The sequence below is a fragment of the Tachypleus tridentatus genome, chromosome 13 (assembly GCF_004210375.1).
Source record: "Tachypleus tridentatus isolate NWPU-2018 chromosome 13, ASM421037v1, whole genome shotgun sequence".
Taxonomy (NCBI): Eukaryota; Metazoa; Arthropoda; class Merostomata; order Xiphosura; family Limulidae; genus Tachypleus; species Tachypleus tridentatus.
The window spans coordinates 76239809-76256034 of NC_134837.1; the positions used below are offsets into that span (position 1 = coordinate 76239809).

At 30.6% G+C, this 16226-nt stretch overlaps 1 protein-coding gene across 2 annotated transcripts in view; it reads right to left on the minus strand.

Annotated features, from left to right (window-relative positions):
- Nucleotides 1-977: 977 nt before the first annotated feature.
- The window catches only part of LOC143237014 (uncharacterized), a 30708-nt gene continuing 15459 nt past the window's right edge, over nt 978-16226 (minus strand). For both annotated transcript variants that reach the window (XM_076475808.1, XM_076475807.1), the window contains exons 4-8: nt 13210-13294; nt 12011-12062; nt 11368-11570; nt 9453-9623; nt 978-3610 (exon numbers count right to left, since the gene is read on the minus strand). In XM_076475808.1, coding sequence (XP_076331923.1) covers nt 3518-3610; nt 9453-9623; nt 11368-11570; nt 12011-12062; nt 13210-13294 — 604 coding nt within the window. In that variant the 3' untranslated portion in view covers nt 978-3517. The remainder of the gene's footprint in view (nt 3611-9452; nt 9624-11367; nt 11571-12010; nt 12063-13209; nt 13295-16226) is intronic.

Genomic DNA, 16226 nt, shown 5'->3' on the forward strand with positions numbered 1-16226 from the left:
TGCCAAATATCTGTGAATAATTACTATCACATGTTACACATGGAGCAGTGCAAAACTTTCATAACTAAAAATACTTTTTATTCAGATACCTTTTAAATATAAAAGGTGTTTTGTACTTATGTTTCATATCCTGTATACAAGGATATCAACTCATAAACTTCCAATTTTTGATCACATTATTTATGTATAATTTCCGTTTAATGAGTCATGCACAAATTAGTATGAGGTGGGAATTTATCATTCTTTACCATGTATAACAAGTTACTTACAGTGATAATTTCTAAGATGTTGGGGTTTTGCACTAGGAATGTTAATTTTGACTTGTGCAATGTTCCACAATTTCTTTTCAAGTTCCTTTGGTGTAAACTTTTTTTCTCTGGCTTCAACAAATTATTATACAACATGCTTATACACTGGCCAGAAAATCTCAACTTCAATTTTCTTTGTAAGTATATGAAATGTTTTTGTTTTGCAATCTTGTGATCATTTTTTTTTTCACTCAAAACTTTTCCCAAGTCTGCTGTGTATTGAAAATACAGTCAGTGCTCACTTTAAGTACACCCACTCTAACACGAGCCAGAGAGCAACTCATGTGGTTGTAACCCACATGAGTAGACATGGTCAAGAGGTTCAGCTATTGTTCAATCAAACATAAAAAATTGGGAATATGCATAATCTGAGCAACTTTGACTGTGCACTAATTGTTACAGCTTACCTGTAAGGACACTGGTGTATCCGAGTACTTTATAGAGTGGCAGAAGAAGAAATCATGTTTGTTAAATGTCGTAAGTACTGGCCATGATAAATTCCTTAATGTTACTTTGTAACAGTCATGAGATTAAATAAAGATGAGTAGTTTTTAAGAAATTTAAGATAAGATATTTTCAGGAACAGAGTTCTCTTAGTTAAGAATTATTTTATAATTTTAGTAACCATATGAGCACATCTAGTAATGCTCAAAAAACTGCTACACAGAATGACTAAAACAGGAATTTAATGGAAATAAAACATACACAATATTTTAATGAGCTAACCCTGAAACGTACCACTGGAAATGAAATAAATTCTACTTTGCCTTATCATTACACCAATGCCAGTGATCTAAGATGTACCTATACAAATATTGTACAAACCTTGTTGTTTTAGGATCCTTAATGCAGGTTATCAAAAAAACATCTTTGGTTACTCAATGTTACAAGATTTCATACTTAAATATTTTCAGAAAGGAAGTTACTTGGTTAAAACAACTTTCATTAGAGTAAACAAGCTAAAAGTTTGCTTTGATCAGAAATGTTAATAATAAGGCTAATCATGATGGAAGCCATGAAGAATTACTAAGTCAGATTCAGAGACAATAAAATGTACAAAACAAGTATTGTTTTACCTTAAAACACAGTTCATCATCCCTAATGTTGTGATTTATTGCAGGTTCTGAAATGTTAAAATGCATTTACAAACCAAAGTTTACTCCTGATATAAAACTTTAAAGAAAAGTAAAAACCAAAATTGCACTAATGTAAATGCATTACACGTTAGGAAAAAATGCAAATGTTAAGCACTTCCTAAAATGAATGCAGATATTTGTTTATGATTTCAAGTACTTGAGTGAATCTCACATTAATTTTAAAACTGACTGAAAAAAATTAAACTTGATTAACGAAATGTTAATTACTAAGTTAAAAAGTAATGCACAAGTAGTCGTTCACCATTCATTTGTAGATTTTTAAAAGTATTGTGGAACTAAACTAATACCTGATTGGTTAGTTAATATGTTCATTAACTCCTCCTTTTGAGGTTTTAAAAAAAAATTACCAATTTAAAATGAATAGTTAACTTGGTAAAACACTGTATGCTTTTATTTCTATTAAAATCCCCTTTTTAGTTCATTTTAAAATTAATTACAAAGTTGTTTTACAAATGACACAATGCTGTAACCAGCACAAATTATTACAAAATGTTGAAACTGTTGTAAGCCAAATATTTTGATCATTATAGAAATTTCATAAAGTTTATAATGTATTATAAACAAGGATAAAAATGTTTCCTTCTTTTTGTCAGATAAGCTGGTGTCCTTAATAATTAGACTCTTGTTCTGCAGATGAATCAGTCAAACCATCCACTTTTGATTACTTGAAACTAGTATATCATATTAAGTAACAACTGGGATACGGTAACTCTAACAAAGACTGTAGCAAGTTTTTGAGTTTGTATTGATAATTATTACACCAATTAGTCAAATAACCTGAGACACAATATCAATCTGTTAACCCAACAACTAACATTTGGCAAAACATTACAATTAAGAAAAGATACAGGGTGTTCAGAAACTCACTGTGCAGTTTTGTAATAATAGTTTATTTGGTCTATTTCAAGCCACCAACTGATAGTGGTGTTTAGAAACAAAATAAGAAGGATCCAGGCCTGTATTGATGCCAACGGGGGTCACTTTCAACATTATAACTGTCATTCATATTTACCTCCTGTATTCCATATTGAAACATGTCTGTTAATAAATATATAAGTGCACAGTGACTTTCCAAACACCCTATAGTATGTTTAAAAAAAAAAGCTAGTTACACAACATGTTAACACAATGTCTAATAATAAAAGTTATATTATACTTAACAGTTCTAATCTTTTATACCTATTTCAATGTAAAGACCACATTTCAATTATTACATATTCTAAATGTGCAAACAGTATTTGATAAATTATTTCAATTATTAATGAAAATGATGTTAATAATGACAAAAATAAAATATGTATAATTTCATCTCCATTTAAATTAGTTTTTTTTTGTTATAAATTATAAGTACAAAAGACACCAAAACAAGGTCTTTTTGTAGACACTGCCTGTAGGTTTTGAAATTCTAAGGAACATTTGATTATACTAGTTAACTCAATATTATTAAATTGGTAAATATAAAGCCATAAGCTTACAAAGAAGGGTGTTGCCGAATATCCATGAATGATTACTGTCACATGTGGTACACACATATCAGTTCACTTGCCAAATTTTAATCCAATGTATAACTTTGACAAAAAAGAAAGGTAATAACTGAAATTCAGGTAGGAAAAGCAAAACAATGACAAAAAATAGAATTATCAGATGTGATGACCAATTTATTATTCACAACAGATGAAAATCTCCTGCAACATGGTGGAACTACTTCCACAAAATGTCTACTTTAATACAATCAAACTGCCTCCACAAGTGAAAGAACAAGAATTTTCCTGCAATACACTGGAACAGATGATATAACAGTGTCCAAGAGTCTTAAAGTGAAGCTGGTTAGTCTTCAATGACTTAACTTGCCAATGGCTCCAAGTTACTAAAACGTTTATAACTCCAACAGTGTGGAGAATTCATTCAGCTCACCACAGTCAAAATATCTAGCTAGACAACTGGCATAGCATGTATGGTGAGAGTTATGTCCTTTGTAATTACTGATCATTACCAACTGTTGTTTTTCTACTGAGTGAACATCACACTATAAGTCTATGAGAAGAATGTTTATCAGGTCATAACTCTTCCATTTAATTTCTTCCTCTTCAGTACTGCTAACTTCTTCTTCCATCTCTCCTTTTTCACTTCTGGGTCTTCAAATAGCTGTGAAAAAATTCATGCAATGAGTTTTATGTCTTAATGTAAAAAACATTTACACATACACACATTTTTTGTAATTGTAATATTAAATTCCCAAGGCTTAAACTGCAACAAACTCCTCAGACATCATCAAAATAATGTTTTTGCCATTTATGTTAAGACAGTTTAGTTCTTTAAGGTAAGACAAATTTAGTATGGAAACAAGACTGATTTGGTTAAAGCAAACAAACTCACTGAAGAGTTGAGATCATTGAAGTGTAGGCATAATTTTTTCTTTAGAATAACAAAATATATCAAGTTAAACTATCATAGAAATTAGTGTATTTTAAGTTCCCTTATGGAATTTTGTTTTGGTTTTCACACAAGCCTAAACTTTTAGCAATGCATATTTATATCCTAATGTGACACCAGTTTAGGACAGAGACATACAAATAAAATTAGTATACCCAACAAATTCAACAACATTCAATAACTTGAAAACACCATTGCAGCAAAGTTTCAATTGTTTCACTGCAGTGATCAATTGAAATTAAGATGTTTGTAGGATTATAATCGAGATGTTTCTCCAGTGAGCAGTTTTTAAGTCACTGATGTTCCAAAAAAAACAAGACATTTCCTATAAACCAAGAAAACACACACACACAAATATAAGCTCTTCTCAATAATCAACTGAGTGGTTAAAAATTATGACTTCTAAAATAATGTTACCCAGCTCTCAATTCCAAAATTTTTCTGACTTAATAACAACTTACATTTGATGATTTATAACAGTTGCATGTTAAATAATGTTATGTTCAAGTCAACTTATATATACAAAAGAAATTATAGGAATAATAAAAATTATCAACAAAAAAATTAATAACAACCCAAACAACCTTCAAATCTTAAAAAACACAACCTATTGTTTATGAAACAGGCAAATCTCATTACCTGACGAAGTGTCTGTTTAAAACCAAAGATTATTAAATAATTAGGTAAATAAAAAAAATAATCTTATAAATTATAAATACAATGTTGAAAGTTTCCTTAGTATTAGAATTTCAAATCAAAATCACAGCCAATAAAAGTAGTGAGATAATACTGCACTCATTCATAACTGAATGGGGAACAGTAAGTGATTTAAGTTTTGAAGAAAAGTTGTGGTCTTTGTTTTGTGTGGTCCTGGAATTTGGGTTGTCATATTTTTTTTGTACTGTATGATATATTAACGAGACAGTTATTTCACTTACCTTTTATTACAGTGTAATAAATAAAGGTTGCATTTTTGACATAATGACACTGTTATATCTAGTTTTGACATTATAAATCTATTCCCACAAACCCCTTGCATGAAGTAATTCAACTTACTGCAGAAATTATTTCACAAGACCCCATAAAGAAAATCAACTACAGAAACCTAATATTAGCAGAACAAAAAATCAGAGAAGCCTTATTAATAACATCAAACAATTCCATAGTTACAAATACCCAAGAACATTTCTGTGTCTGATAAATATGTCCCCAAACATTCCTAACCTTATGCAAATATTTTGAACAATATTCCCAAATTTTCATATTTAATCACTTTTTCTTCTGTTCAGCTGTAAATAAACATTCTGTCAATTTACATGGATTGATACAAATATTTTAAAATTTATATACAGTATTATAATGTTTAATATTGATCTAAATACTAAAATCTTCTTTCTTGTTAAAACTTGTATACTTGAGAATGATCGCTCTAGTGATCAAAATGTTGTATCTATTTTAAAAATATTCTTTCTTACCTTACAAGCTTTAACTTGTAATAAAATAGTTATAATCAATGAGTAAATTCAAAATAAAACTATTAAAGGAAATGATATAAAAACAGATATTACATATTATACTAAACAAAACAAATAGAAATAAGGATAATCAACACAGTATCAGATAATCAAACATATAAGCTTAAGCAGTCCATTTCCAAAACACAGAATTAAAGTTAAATATAGATTACATATCAGTAAAAATAATGTGCTTTTATAAATCTTTAAAACATTAGAGAATATCCATTCTTTAAAATGATTCAGAACCACAAAGTAAAAAGTAGTGAAACATGTATAGGTTTGTATCATAAGATACAATTCTTTAAGGAAAATTACTTGGTCTCAACCATTTTTCTATTATTGACCATGTTAAACATTATTTACACTTCAGTACTTCAGGTTTGTGGTGTGAATAGTCAATTTTTTTATATCTGCAGGATTGTCTTATGAATAAACACAATGAACTAAAATGTGTAAAGTTTTGTGACAGAAATGTCCATCAGTAGTAAGGTAACCTGTACTTCTACACTACATAAACAAGGATAAAAAATTGATGTGGAAGGTGTTTCATCTTATCACAATAAATGTACAAGTTCTTGAGAAGTTAATAAAATGTTTGATTATTTGAAAAAACCCACAAACTATTAGGTTGAGGAATAATTTGTGAGCATTTTAAATAATTTCATTCAAGCATTACATGCAAGACTATACAATACTTCAATGCATGAACACATTACACCCAAAACATTTATTATGATACTTTATTTCATGTAATACCTAGGTATATAGTATGCATTGTTTTAAACGAAATTGCAAGAAATTAAATGCGAAAAGCAGATGGTGTCGAAAATGCTCGACACCAAAATCTATATTATAATATAGATATTGCTCAGGCAAAGCATACATTTTATAGCCTACAATCTTATTTATTTTCAGAGCCATAAACTAGAAAATCAGACCCACTTGCTATACCCACCTGCCATATCCTCTTGTTCACAAATTGCCAAGAGTTTGAACCTATGAAATTATGTATTATATAGTATTGTTTTCCATACATGACATTGTGTATTTGGTCATTCAATTTCAAATTTTCTCTTGTGGTAATCACACTGATGAACTCAGATGAATTTTTGAAGACTCTTAATGCATACTTAAAAACCCAAAATAATTATGATAGTTATAAGCCATTGATTGCTTGTTTTGTATTATTATTCCCTGTTCTTAGATACTTTATGTAATTAAATAAAGAAAAATAGCATAAGAAATAGGATTAAGTTTCACCAACAGTGAAAAAAAGATGACCCGAGTAAGTGCTATAATTCTTATTTTTCATGTGCATTCTTTATTTGTTATCGTAAAAGTAACTAACATGCAAAAATTAGAAAGTTAACAGGTTAGATGAGGTAAGACAAAAAGAAAGAAAACCTTCATAAGGGGCACTTGCAAACATTTCACGTTATGTAATTCAATATGGTAATGTGAGCTGCATGTTCACTTTGTGATTTACCATTTGTATTGGGGAATTATTAGTTAGACATGGTTCAAATGTCAATTAACCAATAAAAAGAGGTATTAATAAATGTATACTCTTACAATATTTAAGCTATTTAAGACAAACCATTATACCATAGTTATGGTATAGTTTGGTTTGTTTTGAATTTTGCGCAAAGCTACACAAGGGCTATCTACACTAGCTATGCCTAATTTAGCAGTGTAAGACCAGAGAGAAGGTAGCTAGTCATCACCACCCACTGCCAACTCTAAGCCTACTCTTTTACCAACGAATAGTGGGATTGATTGTTACATTTTAACACCACCATGGCTGACAGGGCGAGCATGTTTGGTGTAATGGGGATTCAAATCCACGACCCTCGGATTATGAGTTGAGTGCCTTAACCATCAGGTCATGCCGGACTGTTATAGTAGAGAAAACAACAGATAAACACAAGGTTTTCTGAAAAAAGAAGACATTCTATATTTGTTTAGGAGGCTTTAGAGATAAAACAAATGAAATATGAAAATTGTGAGATCAAAAAAGATATTTTTGATTTTAACATGAAAATTACTTTTCACTCAAAGTATTCAACAAGCTGATTCCACATATAAACATTTTCAGTGAAAAACAGTTAATTAAAAATTCTGATATTTTGTCTACAAAAGCTGAATTTCATGAAGTTAAATTAAGTACTTTTACAAGTTGTAAAATGTACACTTTCATGGTAGTTACAAGGGTTGTGTAAGGGTTAATTTGTTTACTTGATTCCCTAACACTACATTATTGTTATTAGTTAATGAAGTTTAACATACTCTATTATTCAATAACTATATATCTGTTTATGTTTTTAACAATTAGCAGGTACAAAAGAATTTGTACCACTACAATAAACTATACAAATTACTTTGACTACCAAAGTTATCAACTACTTGTTTCTTATGCCTGGTAAACTAGATATTCACTAGAATAAACAATCAAGAATGGAGACTTGTAAAGATAGAAAAGTTGAGTACATTATATCAGAACGATTTTGCAATCTCACCTTGTAGTTACAGTTCATGTTGCTACATCTGATAATGCTCTATCTGATGACTGTTGATCAATTTCCAGTTGCATTTTAATCTTATCAACAGTGTTTCTAAGTGCTTTCATCAGAAAAGCAAAGTGTTAGTTGGAAAGGGAGTTGTAGCATTAATAAACAGTGAAAAAAATCCTTTTTTTTTTCTACTGTTAAGAAGTGTTTATTTAATCTCTTTAATCATCAGAACAATCTAAAACTATCTCGAGCTCTCTTTACGCAGCTTCATAATGGTCTGAAGGTGTTTCAAATTACATAGTATGAATACCTCACAAAACAAAATACTTTTATGTTAATGGGAGTCACAATATAAAGAGAATTTTAAAATCTTAAGAGACTAAACCCTCATATATCAGATAGGGGAGGGGTTGCTGAAGGGCAGAACTCTCCAATGGGAAGTATACTGTCCCTAAATTCCACCTCACTGCATCAAACTACCTACAAATATTTTTTGGATGTAGTTTACATGTGATTTGACTTGCATATTCAAAATTGTTATACACAAGTGTAACAACTTCATTCAAACACCAAAATTACTTCATTATTATATTGATTTAACCATCTTCTAACACTGGTGATTGATGATTCTTTTGCTAATTTGATAATACTGTTAATACCTCAAACCTTGAACACCTATTTGGCAATACACGTGGTATATGAAGCTATCATTAACAGGCTCAGGTCCATAGGACTGACTTTGTAACAACTGTGCTTGAAGTTTTCATGCTATAACTTTTAAATTAGCAAGTTTACGTTCATGAAGTTTGGCAGGTTATTAGTAAACATTATGATACTTTCACATGCAAAATATCAGATTAAGTCTTAAGGTTTGTTAAGCAATGCTGTCTTCCAACATGCAAAGTAATTTTCAAATTTCACACACAAAATCCTTATAACATCCACATAAGTTTATCATACATTTCTCAAGAAAAAACTATATTTTATGCTTATTTCACTGGAAATTCACTAAATATAGTGATAGCTCAGCAAATAGAAATCATAAAAGGTTTTTATTTTACATTCTAGCTTTTCAATAACAGTAATTTGAATTCCTAATTCGTGTAAAATTACAGACTTTGTATTCTGACATCACAACTATCCAATCTGAACCAGAGCAGCATTCAACAAACCATGACACACAAAAATTGATATAGATAAGGGACCATTTTCAATATCAGTAATTTAAGTTTGTAATACATACAAAATTACAGACTTTATATTTTGACATCACAAATATCTAAGTTAAACTACAGCTGCATTCATCAAAACATGTGACATACAAAAATGGGTGTTTAGGAATATTTCTTCCCAGAAGTACAAGTTGTTGAAGTACTTTTCAATTAAGAAAATAAATAATGTATAATGTAGAAACTTGAATTATAATCTACAGTTTGATACGAAACTTAATGACATAATTTAATGCAATACTAGTTCAATACTAATTAAATAACATTTTCAAAGAAGATGTATTACTTGTTTACTTACGTTCTCATGACAGAGCAGTTCTGAGTTTTCCCACCAGTTTCTTCCCAGAGAAGTACTGGTTGTTGAAGTACTTGATTTAGTATTAGGATTGGCTGTTGAACTTTTTATCGAGTATGTTCCATAGATTGCTGAAGTATGATCATCAAGTCTGAAGGAATTATCATTCATGTCCTATAAAAACAATTTTTTATGTTAACATGAAGCATTTATCTCTAATATGCTCAAAGTTTTCCACAATGATTTGAAAATATAGAAAAAATTAATCTCTTAATATCTGACATAATTTATAAGGCTTTTTGGTATGATAGTGAAAGAAAATTACTTTAAATTTATGATTTATTATTTGTACAATTTGATATCTCAAAATGAATCTTACTTTATCTCACACCCTTTAGTCTGTCATATGAAACCAACAGCTTTTTTATAAGATACATTAATGAAGAGTGCATAACATGTACATCTTTTGTCAAGAAAAGTACAATAAATATCCAAGTCCACATCATTTAACAATTACATACATTGTTGGATGTAACATTGACATTATATCAATACAAATATTTTACAGTGTTTGACACTTTCCGAAAAAAAAGTGCCAAATTTATTATTTTTCTTATAGGCACTTATCTATTCTCGTAAGTATAATTATTATTCTTCAGTGTTGCCCTCTATGTGCAAAGGACAGATGGTTGTAGAATTAGAAACAGTTATGGAAGAGGTCATGGTATCCAAATGAGTAACCAAAGACTAAAGGGTAGAATGTGGATTTATAATGGAGATGAGACATGATTCCAAAAACTGAAAAAAATTCCAACAAACTGATGGAGAAAAGGAACCATCCAGAAGTAACAAAGAAAAGAGGAAGATAAAGGATCCTGGGAAGAAATAACATCTTTTCCAATACAATCTCAGCAGCAACAAAATCACACTTAAAGGGATAGGGCTGAAGAGGAAAAGTATTCCCTGAAAACCAAACCTTCAGGTAGAGTGCCCCAGAAGGGAGGTGTTAGTTGGATAAGTACTGGAGGAAAGCTGTAAGGATATGATAATGTAAAATAGATAGCAAATGAATATATGAAGTAAATTGCTACTATCCTAAAAAAAATAAATATGTTAACAGAACATAATTGAAAAATGTTTGCACTTGATCACTGCCTAAGAAGAACTGATAGTTTGGTAGAATCGAATAGAGGGAGTCACTCATATTGGGTGGATGTGTTGCATTCCTATTTGTAGAGGGCTGTCACATGATGAATAACATTCAAGACAGTTGAACTATCTGTGATGATGAGAAACCCAGTTGAAGTGAAAATATATCTCAGGACAGCTGGTATGGGTATTAACACTTTTACATTGTTCTCTGCTTTATTAGTAAAGGTGTTAATACCCATACCAGCCATCCTGAGATACAGTTGATCCATGTTGATCACGGCATATTTTGCAGATTAAGAATTGGGGCATGTGAAAACATTTTTGTACATAGAAAACATCAATAAACAAGAATAGCTATACAAACATGCAAAGGCAACATACAATATCGGAATTATCTTATCAGAGTCAGCATAGCACATGTCAAACTAACTTAATCAAGATAATAAATATATCATCATGTTGTATTATATTATGTATTGAAAACTCTGAAAAAGTACATCTTTTTTATAAAATATTTTCTTTTAAATTTATCAATTCCAAACAAATTAAGATGTATACATGCTATATTTCTGTCACTTTAAAAACATGAACTCCATACAGGGACTACCCAGGATTCACAAATTGTAAATTAACTAATTTATGTTTGCTTCTTTCTGATGTTAAAATTGAAACAAATTATACATATGGTTATTCATACTTCAGAAATTGAACCAAATTACATTAAATAAAGATGACATAGAAATAAATAATAACCCCAGCACTTTACTTTATTTGACTGATCTTGGCCTTGTTTACTAGAGACAAAAGACTGTTGAGTGAAGGACGGTGAATTGATATCCTCAATTGCCTGAGCTCTCTTATACTGCTCTGAAACTGATACAGCTGTTGAAAGAGGAGTTTTTGTTGAATCACCTGTGCCCTTGGTCCCATATATTAACCCTTTTTCTCGAAGCTCTGCATCAGCATTAGCTAAAAAATTACAAAAATAAAATAAAGCCATTGTGTTTGGATTGAGCCAGAAAGGTGAAACAATGATAAAAAGACTGAAATACCATAATAAATTGCAAAGAACAGCTCTGATAAAATGATATATGGTAATTTTTACATCATTTTTTTCCATGAAGGCTTCACATTTATTATACAAAATTTTACCCCTTTGTACTTTGGAATTAAGAATTCTTTTAACTTGGATACAAGTAAAATTATGTAAATTTCATATTTAAACCTATAGCTCTAATCTGAAATCTTTTAACTGTAATGTCACACATTAACATACTAGCTAATAATTCCTAAGCCTGAAGCATTTTTCTATATATTTTATTAAGTTTAATTTTTCACATCTTCCTCACTGATTTACATTTGTTATTAATGTTTTAAACAGCTACGAATTCATTCAAAAAACACTTTACCTGCAGCTTTTAAAGCTAGTTGTAATTTTATTTTCAGGACTTCATCTTCATTCTTAAGGAAACAAATAATAAAGGTTATTTTTAATTGTGTTGTAAACATTTCAAATAATAAACAACAAATAAAGCAAAAAAAAGTATCGTTGGGTTTAATTTTGAAAAATGTTAACTAACATACTATGTTGGCAAATGGTTACACCTCATATATGTTTCATGTAAATTAATGTATTTTTAGCATAAAGTTTTGAAAATCACTTTAAATACACACATAAACAACAACATACATAGTACTGATGAGCATTTATTTCTATGTAGTTTGTTCCTCTCTAGTTTCTGATGTTCAGTTTGTTCCAGTAACTTTTTCCAGCTGTATAAATTTTCAATGCAACTATCTTTGCATACAATTATTTAAGCCTTTATCCTTTATATATCACTAAATTACTTTAAAACCCTTTGCTGCATGTGGGAACCACATATTGCATTATACTAAGTACTTTATAATTTTTTTTTGCCATTATAAGACTTGGAATAGAGAATTTATTTAAAACGAAGAGAGTCATGTAAAAATAGCTAATTTTCCATGGAGAATATTAAGAGGAAGCTCTAGCAGCAACTTATGTGGTTAACTGGAATACTGATGCATCTTTGTCTAAACTTTATTGTGCTATTCATATGTGATTAAGGTCACCACCATAGCCAGCAGAGTTATGGGCCCACAAACAATTTTGTGCATGAAAGTTTAAGAAAAATACATTTAAAAAGCCAATGATAACAAATTATTCTAAAATTAGTCTTGTGTGTGTGTTTTCTTATAGCAAAGCCACATCAGGTTATCTGCTGAGTCCATCAAGGGGAAGGATTAATCTTGTGAACTCAGAACGTTTCTTGTGTGAATGAAAGATATTGTTTATTATTCACAATGGTTCATTTAGTCTTAGAACAAAGCCAGATTTAGGTTACCTGCTGTGTCCACCACGAGGAATTGAACCATGGATTCTAGCATTGTAAGCCTGACAATTTACCATCATACAACAAGTGGACTATTCATGACAGAATAAGGATAGAAAGTAAAACTGAAAATGATTAGGAGTAATACCACTGAATGGTTCAAAAATTAACAAACATTGAATATTTTAACTTACAAAAGAAAGTTTCATTTGCTACTTTAGTGCTTTTGTAGAAAAAACAACAACATACATTACCTGCTGATTACCTGTTCCTGAACTGGAATTTCTTATAGATTTACTACTGGAACCTTTTCTACTGGTTGAGGACTTTCTTCTATTACTGAAAAAAAATAAAGAAAAATATAAAATCAGAATCATTCAGACAAGACCTGTGGCACTTGATTACATGATTTGGTTTTCCTTATTAAGTGTATGTAGAGGATAATGAAAAGTATGCTCAACCATGAGAAGTCAGAAACTTCAACTGTTCATGTCCTGTGTCCTAATATAAAGTAGTGGTAGAATCATTTACATGTGTTGCAAGGTTAATAACACCCTCAACCAGAAATAACACAAGGAGGAGAAACAGTTACTGATACAAAAACACGACTAATAATAGTCACGAGCAAGGTAGAAATTACAAATATAGGTATATATATATTATCCTTTTTTGCCATACAGAAATTTGAGCTAAGTAAATAACACACACATACAAAAATATGTAGATTTGTTCTGTTACTGTATGCTTAGTTTCAAAACTTTGTAAATACTGTGAAACTCAAAATTCCTATTGTTTCAGTGGAAGCCACTAAAATCAGTAATGTTACAACAAATTTTCAGTTCTGTATAAAACACAATAGTCAATATTTACTACAAGTTTCGATTCTTTGTTACAAGTCAGTAAGTATTAATTGTATTCCACCATGCAGTGCAAAAGCCCTTTAATATTTTTTTTTTGCAGATGAGACAACTGAAAAACTATACAAAGTATAATGCAAAAAATGTAAACAAACAAATGTTGGAAAGTAAAACTAGAAATCAAAAACTGAATTCTCCTTTGGGATCATTAAAGCTTTAACCTGACTACATATAACACAAATTATCAGATGACATACACACTATTTTTTGATATTTTAGCCACAATTGTATCTATAAAACCATTAAAATGTTTAAAATCTAAGTATTGTTGAAAATTACTACATAATGGTTTGTAAGGTGTAACAGGTATAAGGAGTGGGTTATATTTGAAGCTGACGTGTATTTAAGGAAACTAGTAATAAAGATGTGTAATGTGTATGCAGAGTTTGTAGATTGGTGGAAAAAATGAATCTATCCTAAACTGGATGGAGGCAATGGAAAGAGAAGGGTGAACTGTGAGAAATGGTAACAGGAACTTAAGCATGTAAAGGATACAATGACTTTCAAGGTGTTAAAAACATAACTAATAGTGCTGGTAGTAGTGGATTTAATTAAAGTGAACAAGTTTTATTAAGTACCAGATTTCATTCTTTAACTTTATACATATAAAAAACAGCTGGTATGGACAGAGAAAGCACTATGTAGAGGAGCGAACATAGTGTTTTCTCTGCCCATACCAGCTGTTTTTCATATATATAATTTTTGCCACAAGTGGGTTTTCTCGTCATCACAGATTATCCTTTGACTTTGTTTAAATAATGAACCAGGAATGAAAAGATAAAAAAAAAAGGGGGAAAAATAAGGAAGGGAGTGAAAAATGCAAGGTTATTATTACAGGAGGTTCTTTAGGACAAAATAATTAGATTTATGTTATCTAGTAGTCAGGGTAGAAACATGTAACTGACAAAGCAAGTGGAACAATAAAAGGTGTTAGTAGTGAAGCAGTCTTTGTAGTGTATTTTAGGGACTAATGACTTAGGGTAAGGAATATCAAGAAGCTTATAAGTACAAGTATTGATAGATTGGTTGGTTAGTTGATTTAGTGTTTTATAGCACAAAGCAGCTAGATTATCTTCGCCAAATGTCCGGTAAAAAGGTAAAAATAAATTAAATGTAGTAAAATACATAAAAGGAAATGAAGGTAAAACAAAACAGCATTGAAAAACAAAAAAAGCATAAAACCAATGTTGACACCTAATCTACAATGTTAAGAGAGAAAGCAAAGTAAGAGAAGTTGTAAAGGACTTTCTCTAGCATAATGGTAATGATCGTAACCTGCCAGGAAGACTAACAGGTAAGTACGAGAACCACTGTCATATAACTGAAGATGGCTTTTCCAGTCCTAGTTTCGGATTATGTGTCATTATGGCCAGTATCAAAAAGTAAAGTAATAAAAGTGTTAAAAGACATGTAGCAAAATTGTAATAATAATTTGCCAAATGTCCGGTTAAAAGGTAAAAGTAAAATAAATGTAGTAAAATTCATAAAAGGAAATGAAGGTAAAAACAAAACAGCAATTAAAAACATAAATGGCATAAAACCAATGTTAACATCGAGTCTACAAAGTTGTAAAGGACTTTCTGTAGCATAATGGTAATGATCATAACCCACAAGAAAGACTAACAGGTATGTACAAGAACCACCATCAGTCACCTGAAGTTGGCCTTTCCAGTCCTGGTTCCGGGGTTATGTAAAATAATGTCATTATGGCCAGTTATTTAATGTATGGTCATTTTGTCAAATTGAACTCAAGGACTCCAAGATGGCATTTTCCTGACACTCAAAACACAGCCCTGAGGGACAAGTTCCTGTACAAAAGAATGGGAAAGTGTCAAACCCACAAGAACTTGGAATCTCCTGTCCATTAAAAATTTTTTAATAAACATGGGTAAGTGGTCACGTAACCCATATGTGTGGAGGTCTCGAAAAACGCCATACCTCCATGTTGTGTCATAAGCCTTCTCAATGTCAAAGAATATTGATACAAGATGTTGGTGTTTGAGAAAGGCTTCTCTGATTGATGTTTCAAGTTGAATTAGGTGGTCTGTGGTGGAGTGCTGTCGTCGGAACCCACACTGGGTGGGTGAGAGGAGGTTGTTTGATTCGAGGAACCAAACAAGACGAACATTAACCATCCTTTCTAAGGTCTTACAGAGACAGCTCGTCAAAGCAATTGGACAGTAGTTTGAAGGAATCTTGGAATCTTTTCCTGGCTTAGAGAAAGGTAAAATAATAGCCAGGTGCCAGGCATCAGGAAAAACATTCTCCTGCCAGATCCGGTTGAAGACAATTAGAAGGACATCAAGAGAAGCAGGAGATAGATGGTGCAGCATGTCATAGTGTACATCATCAGG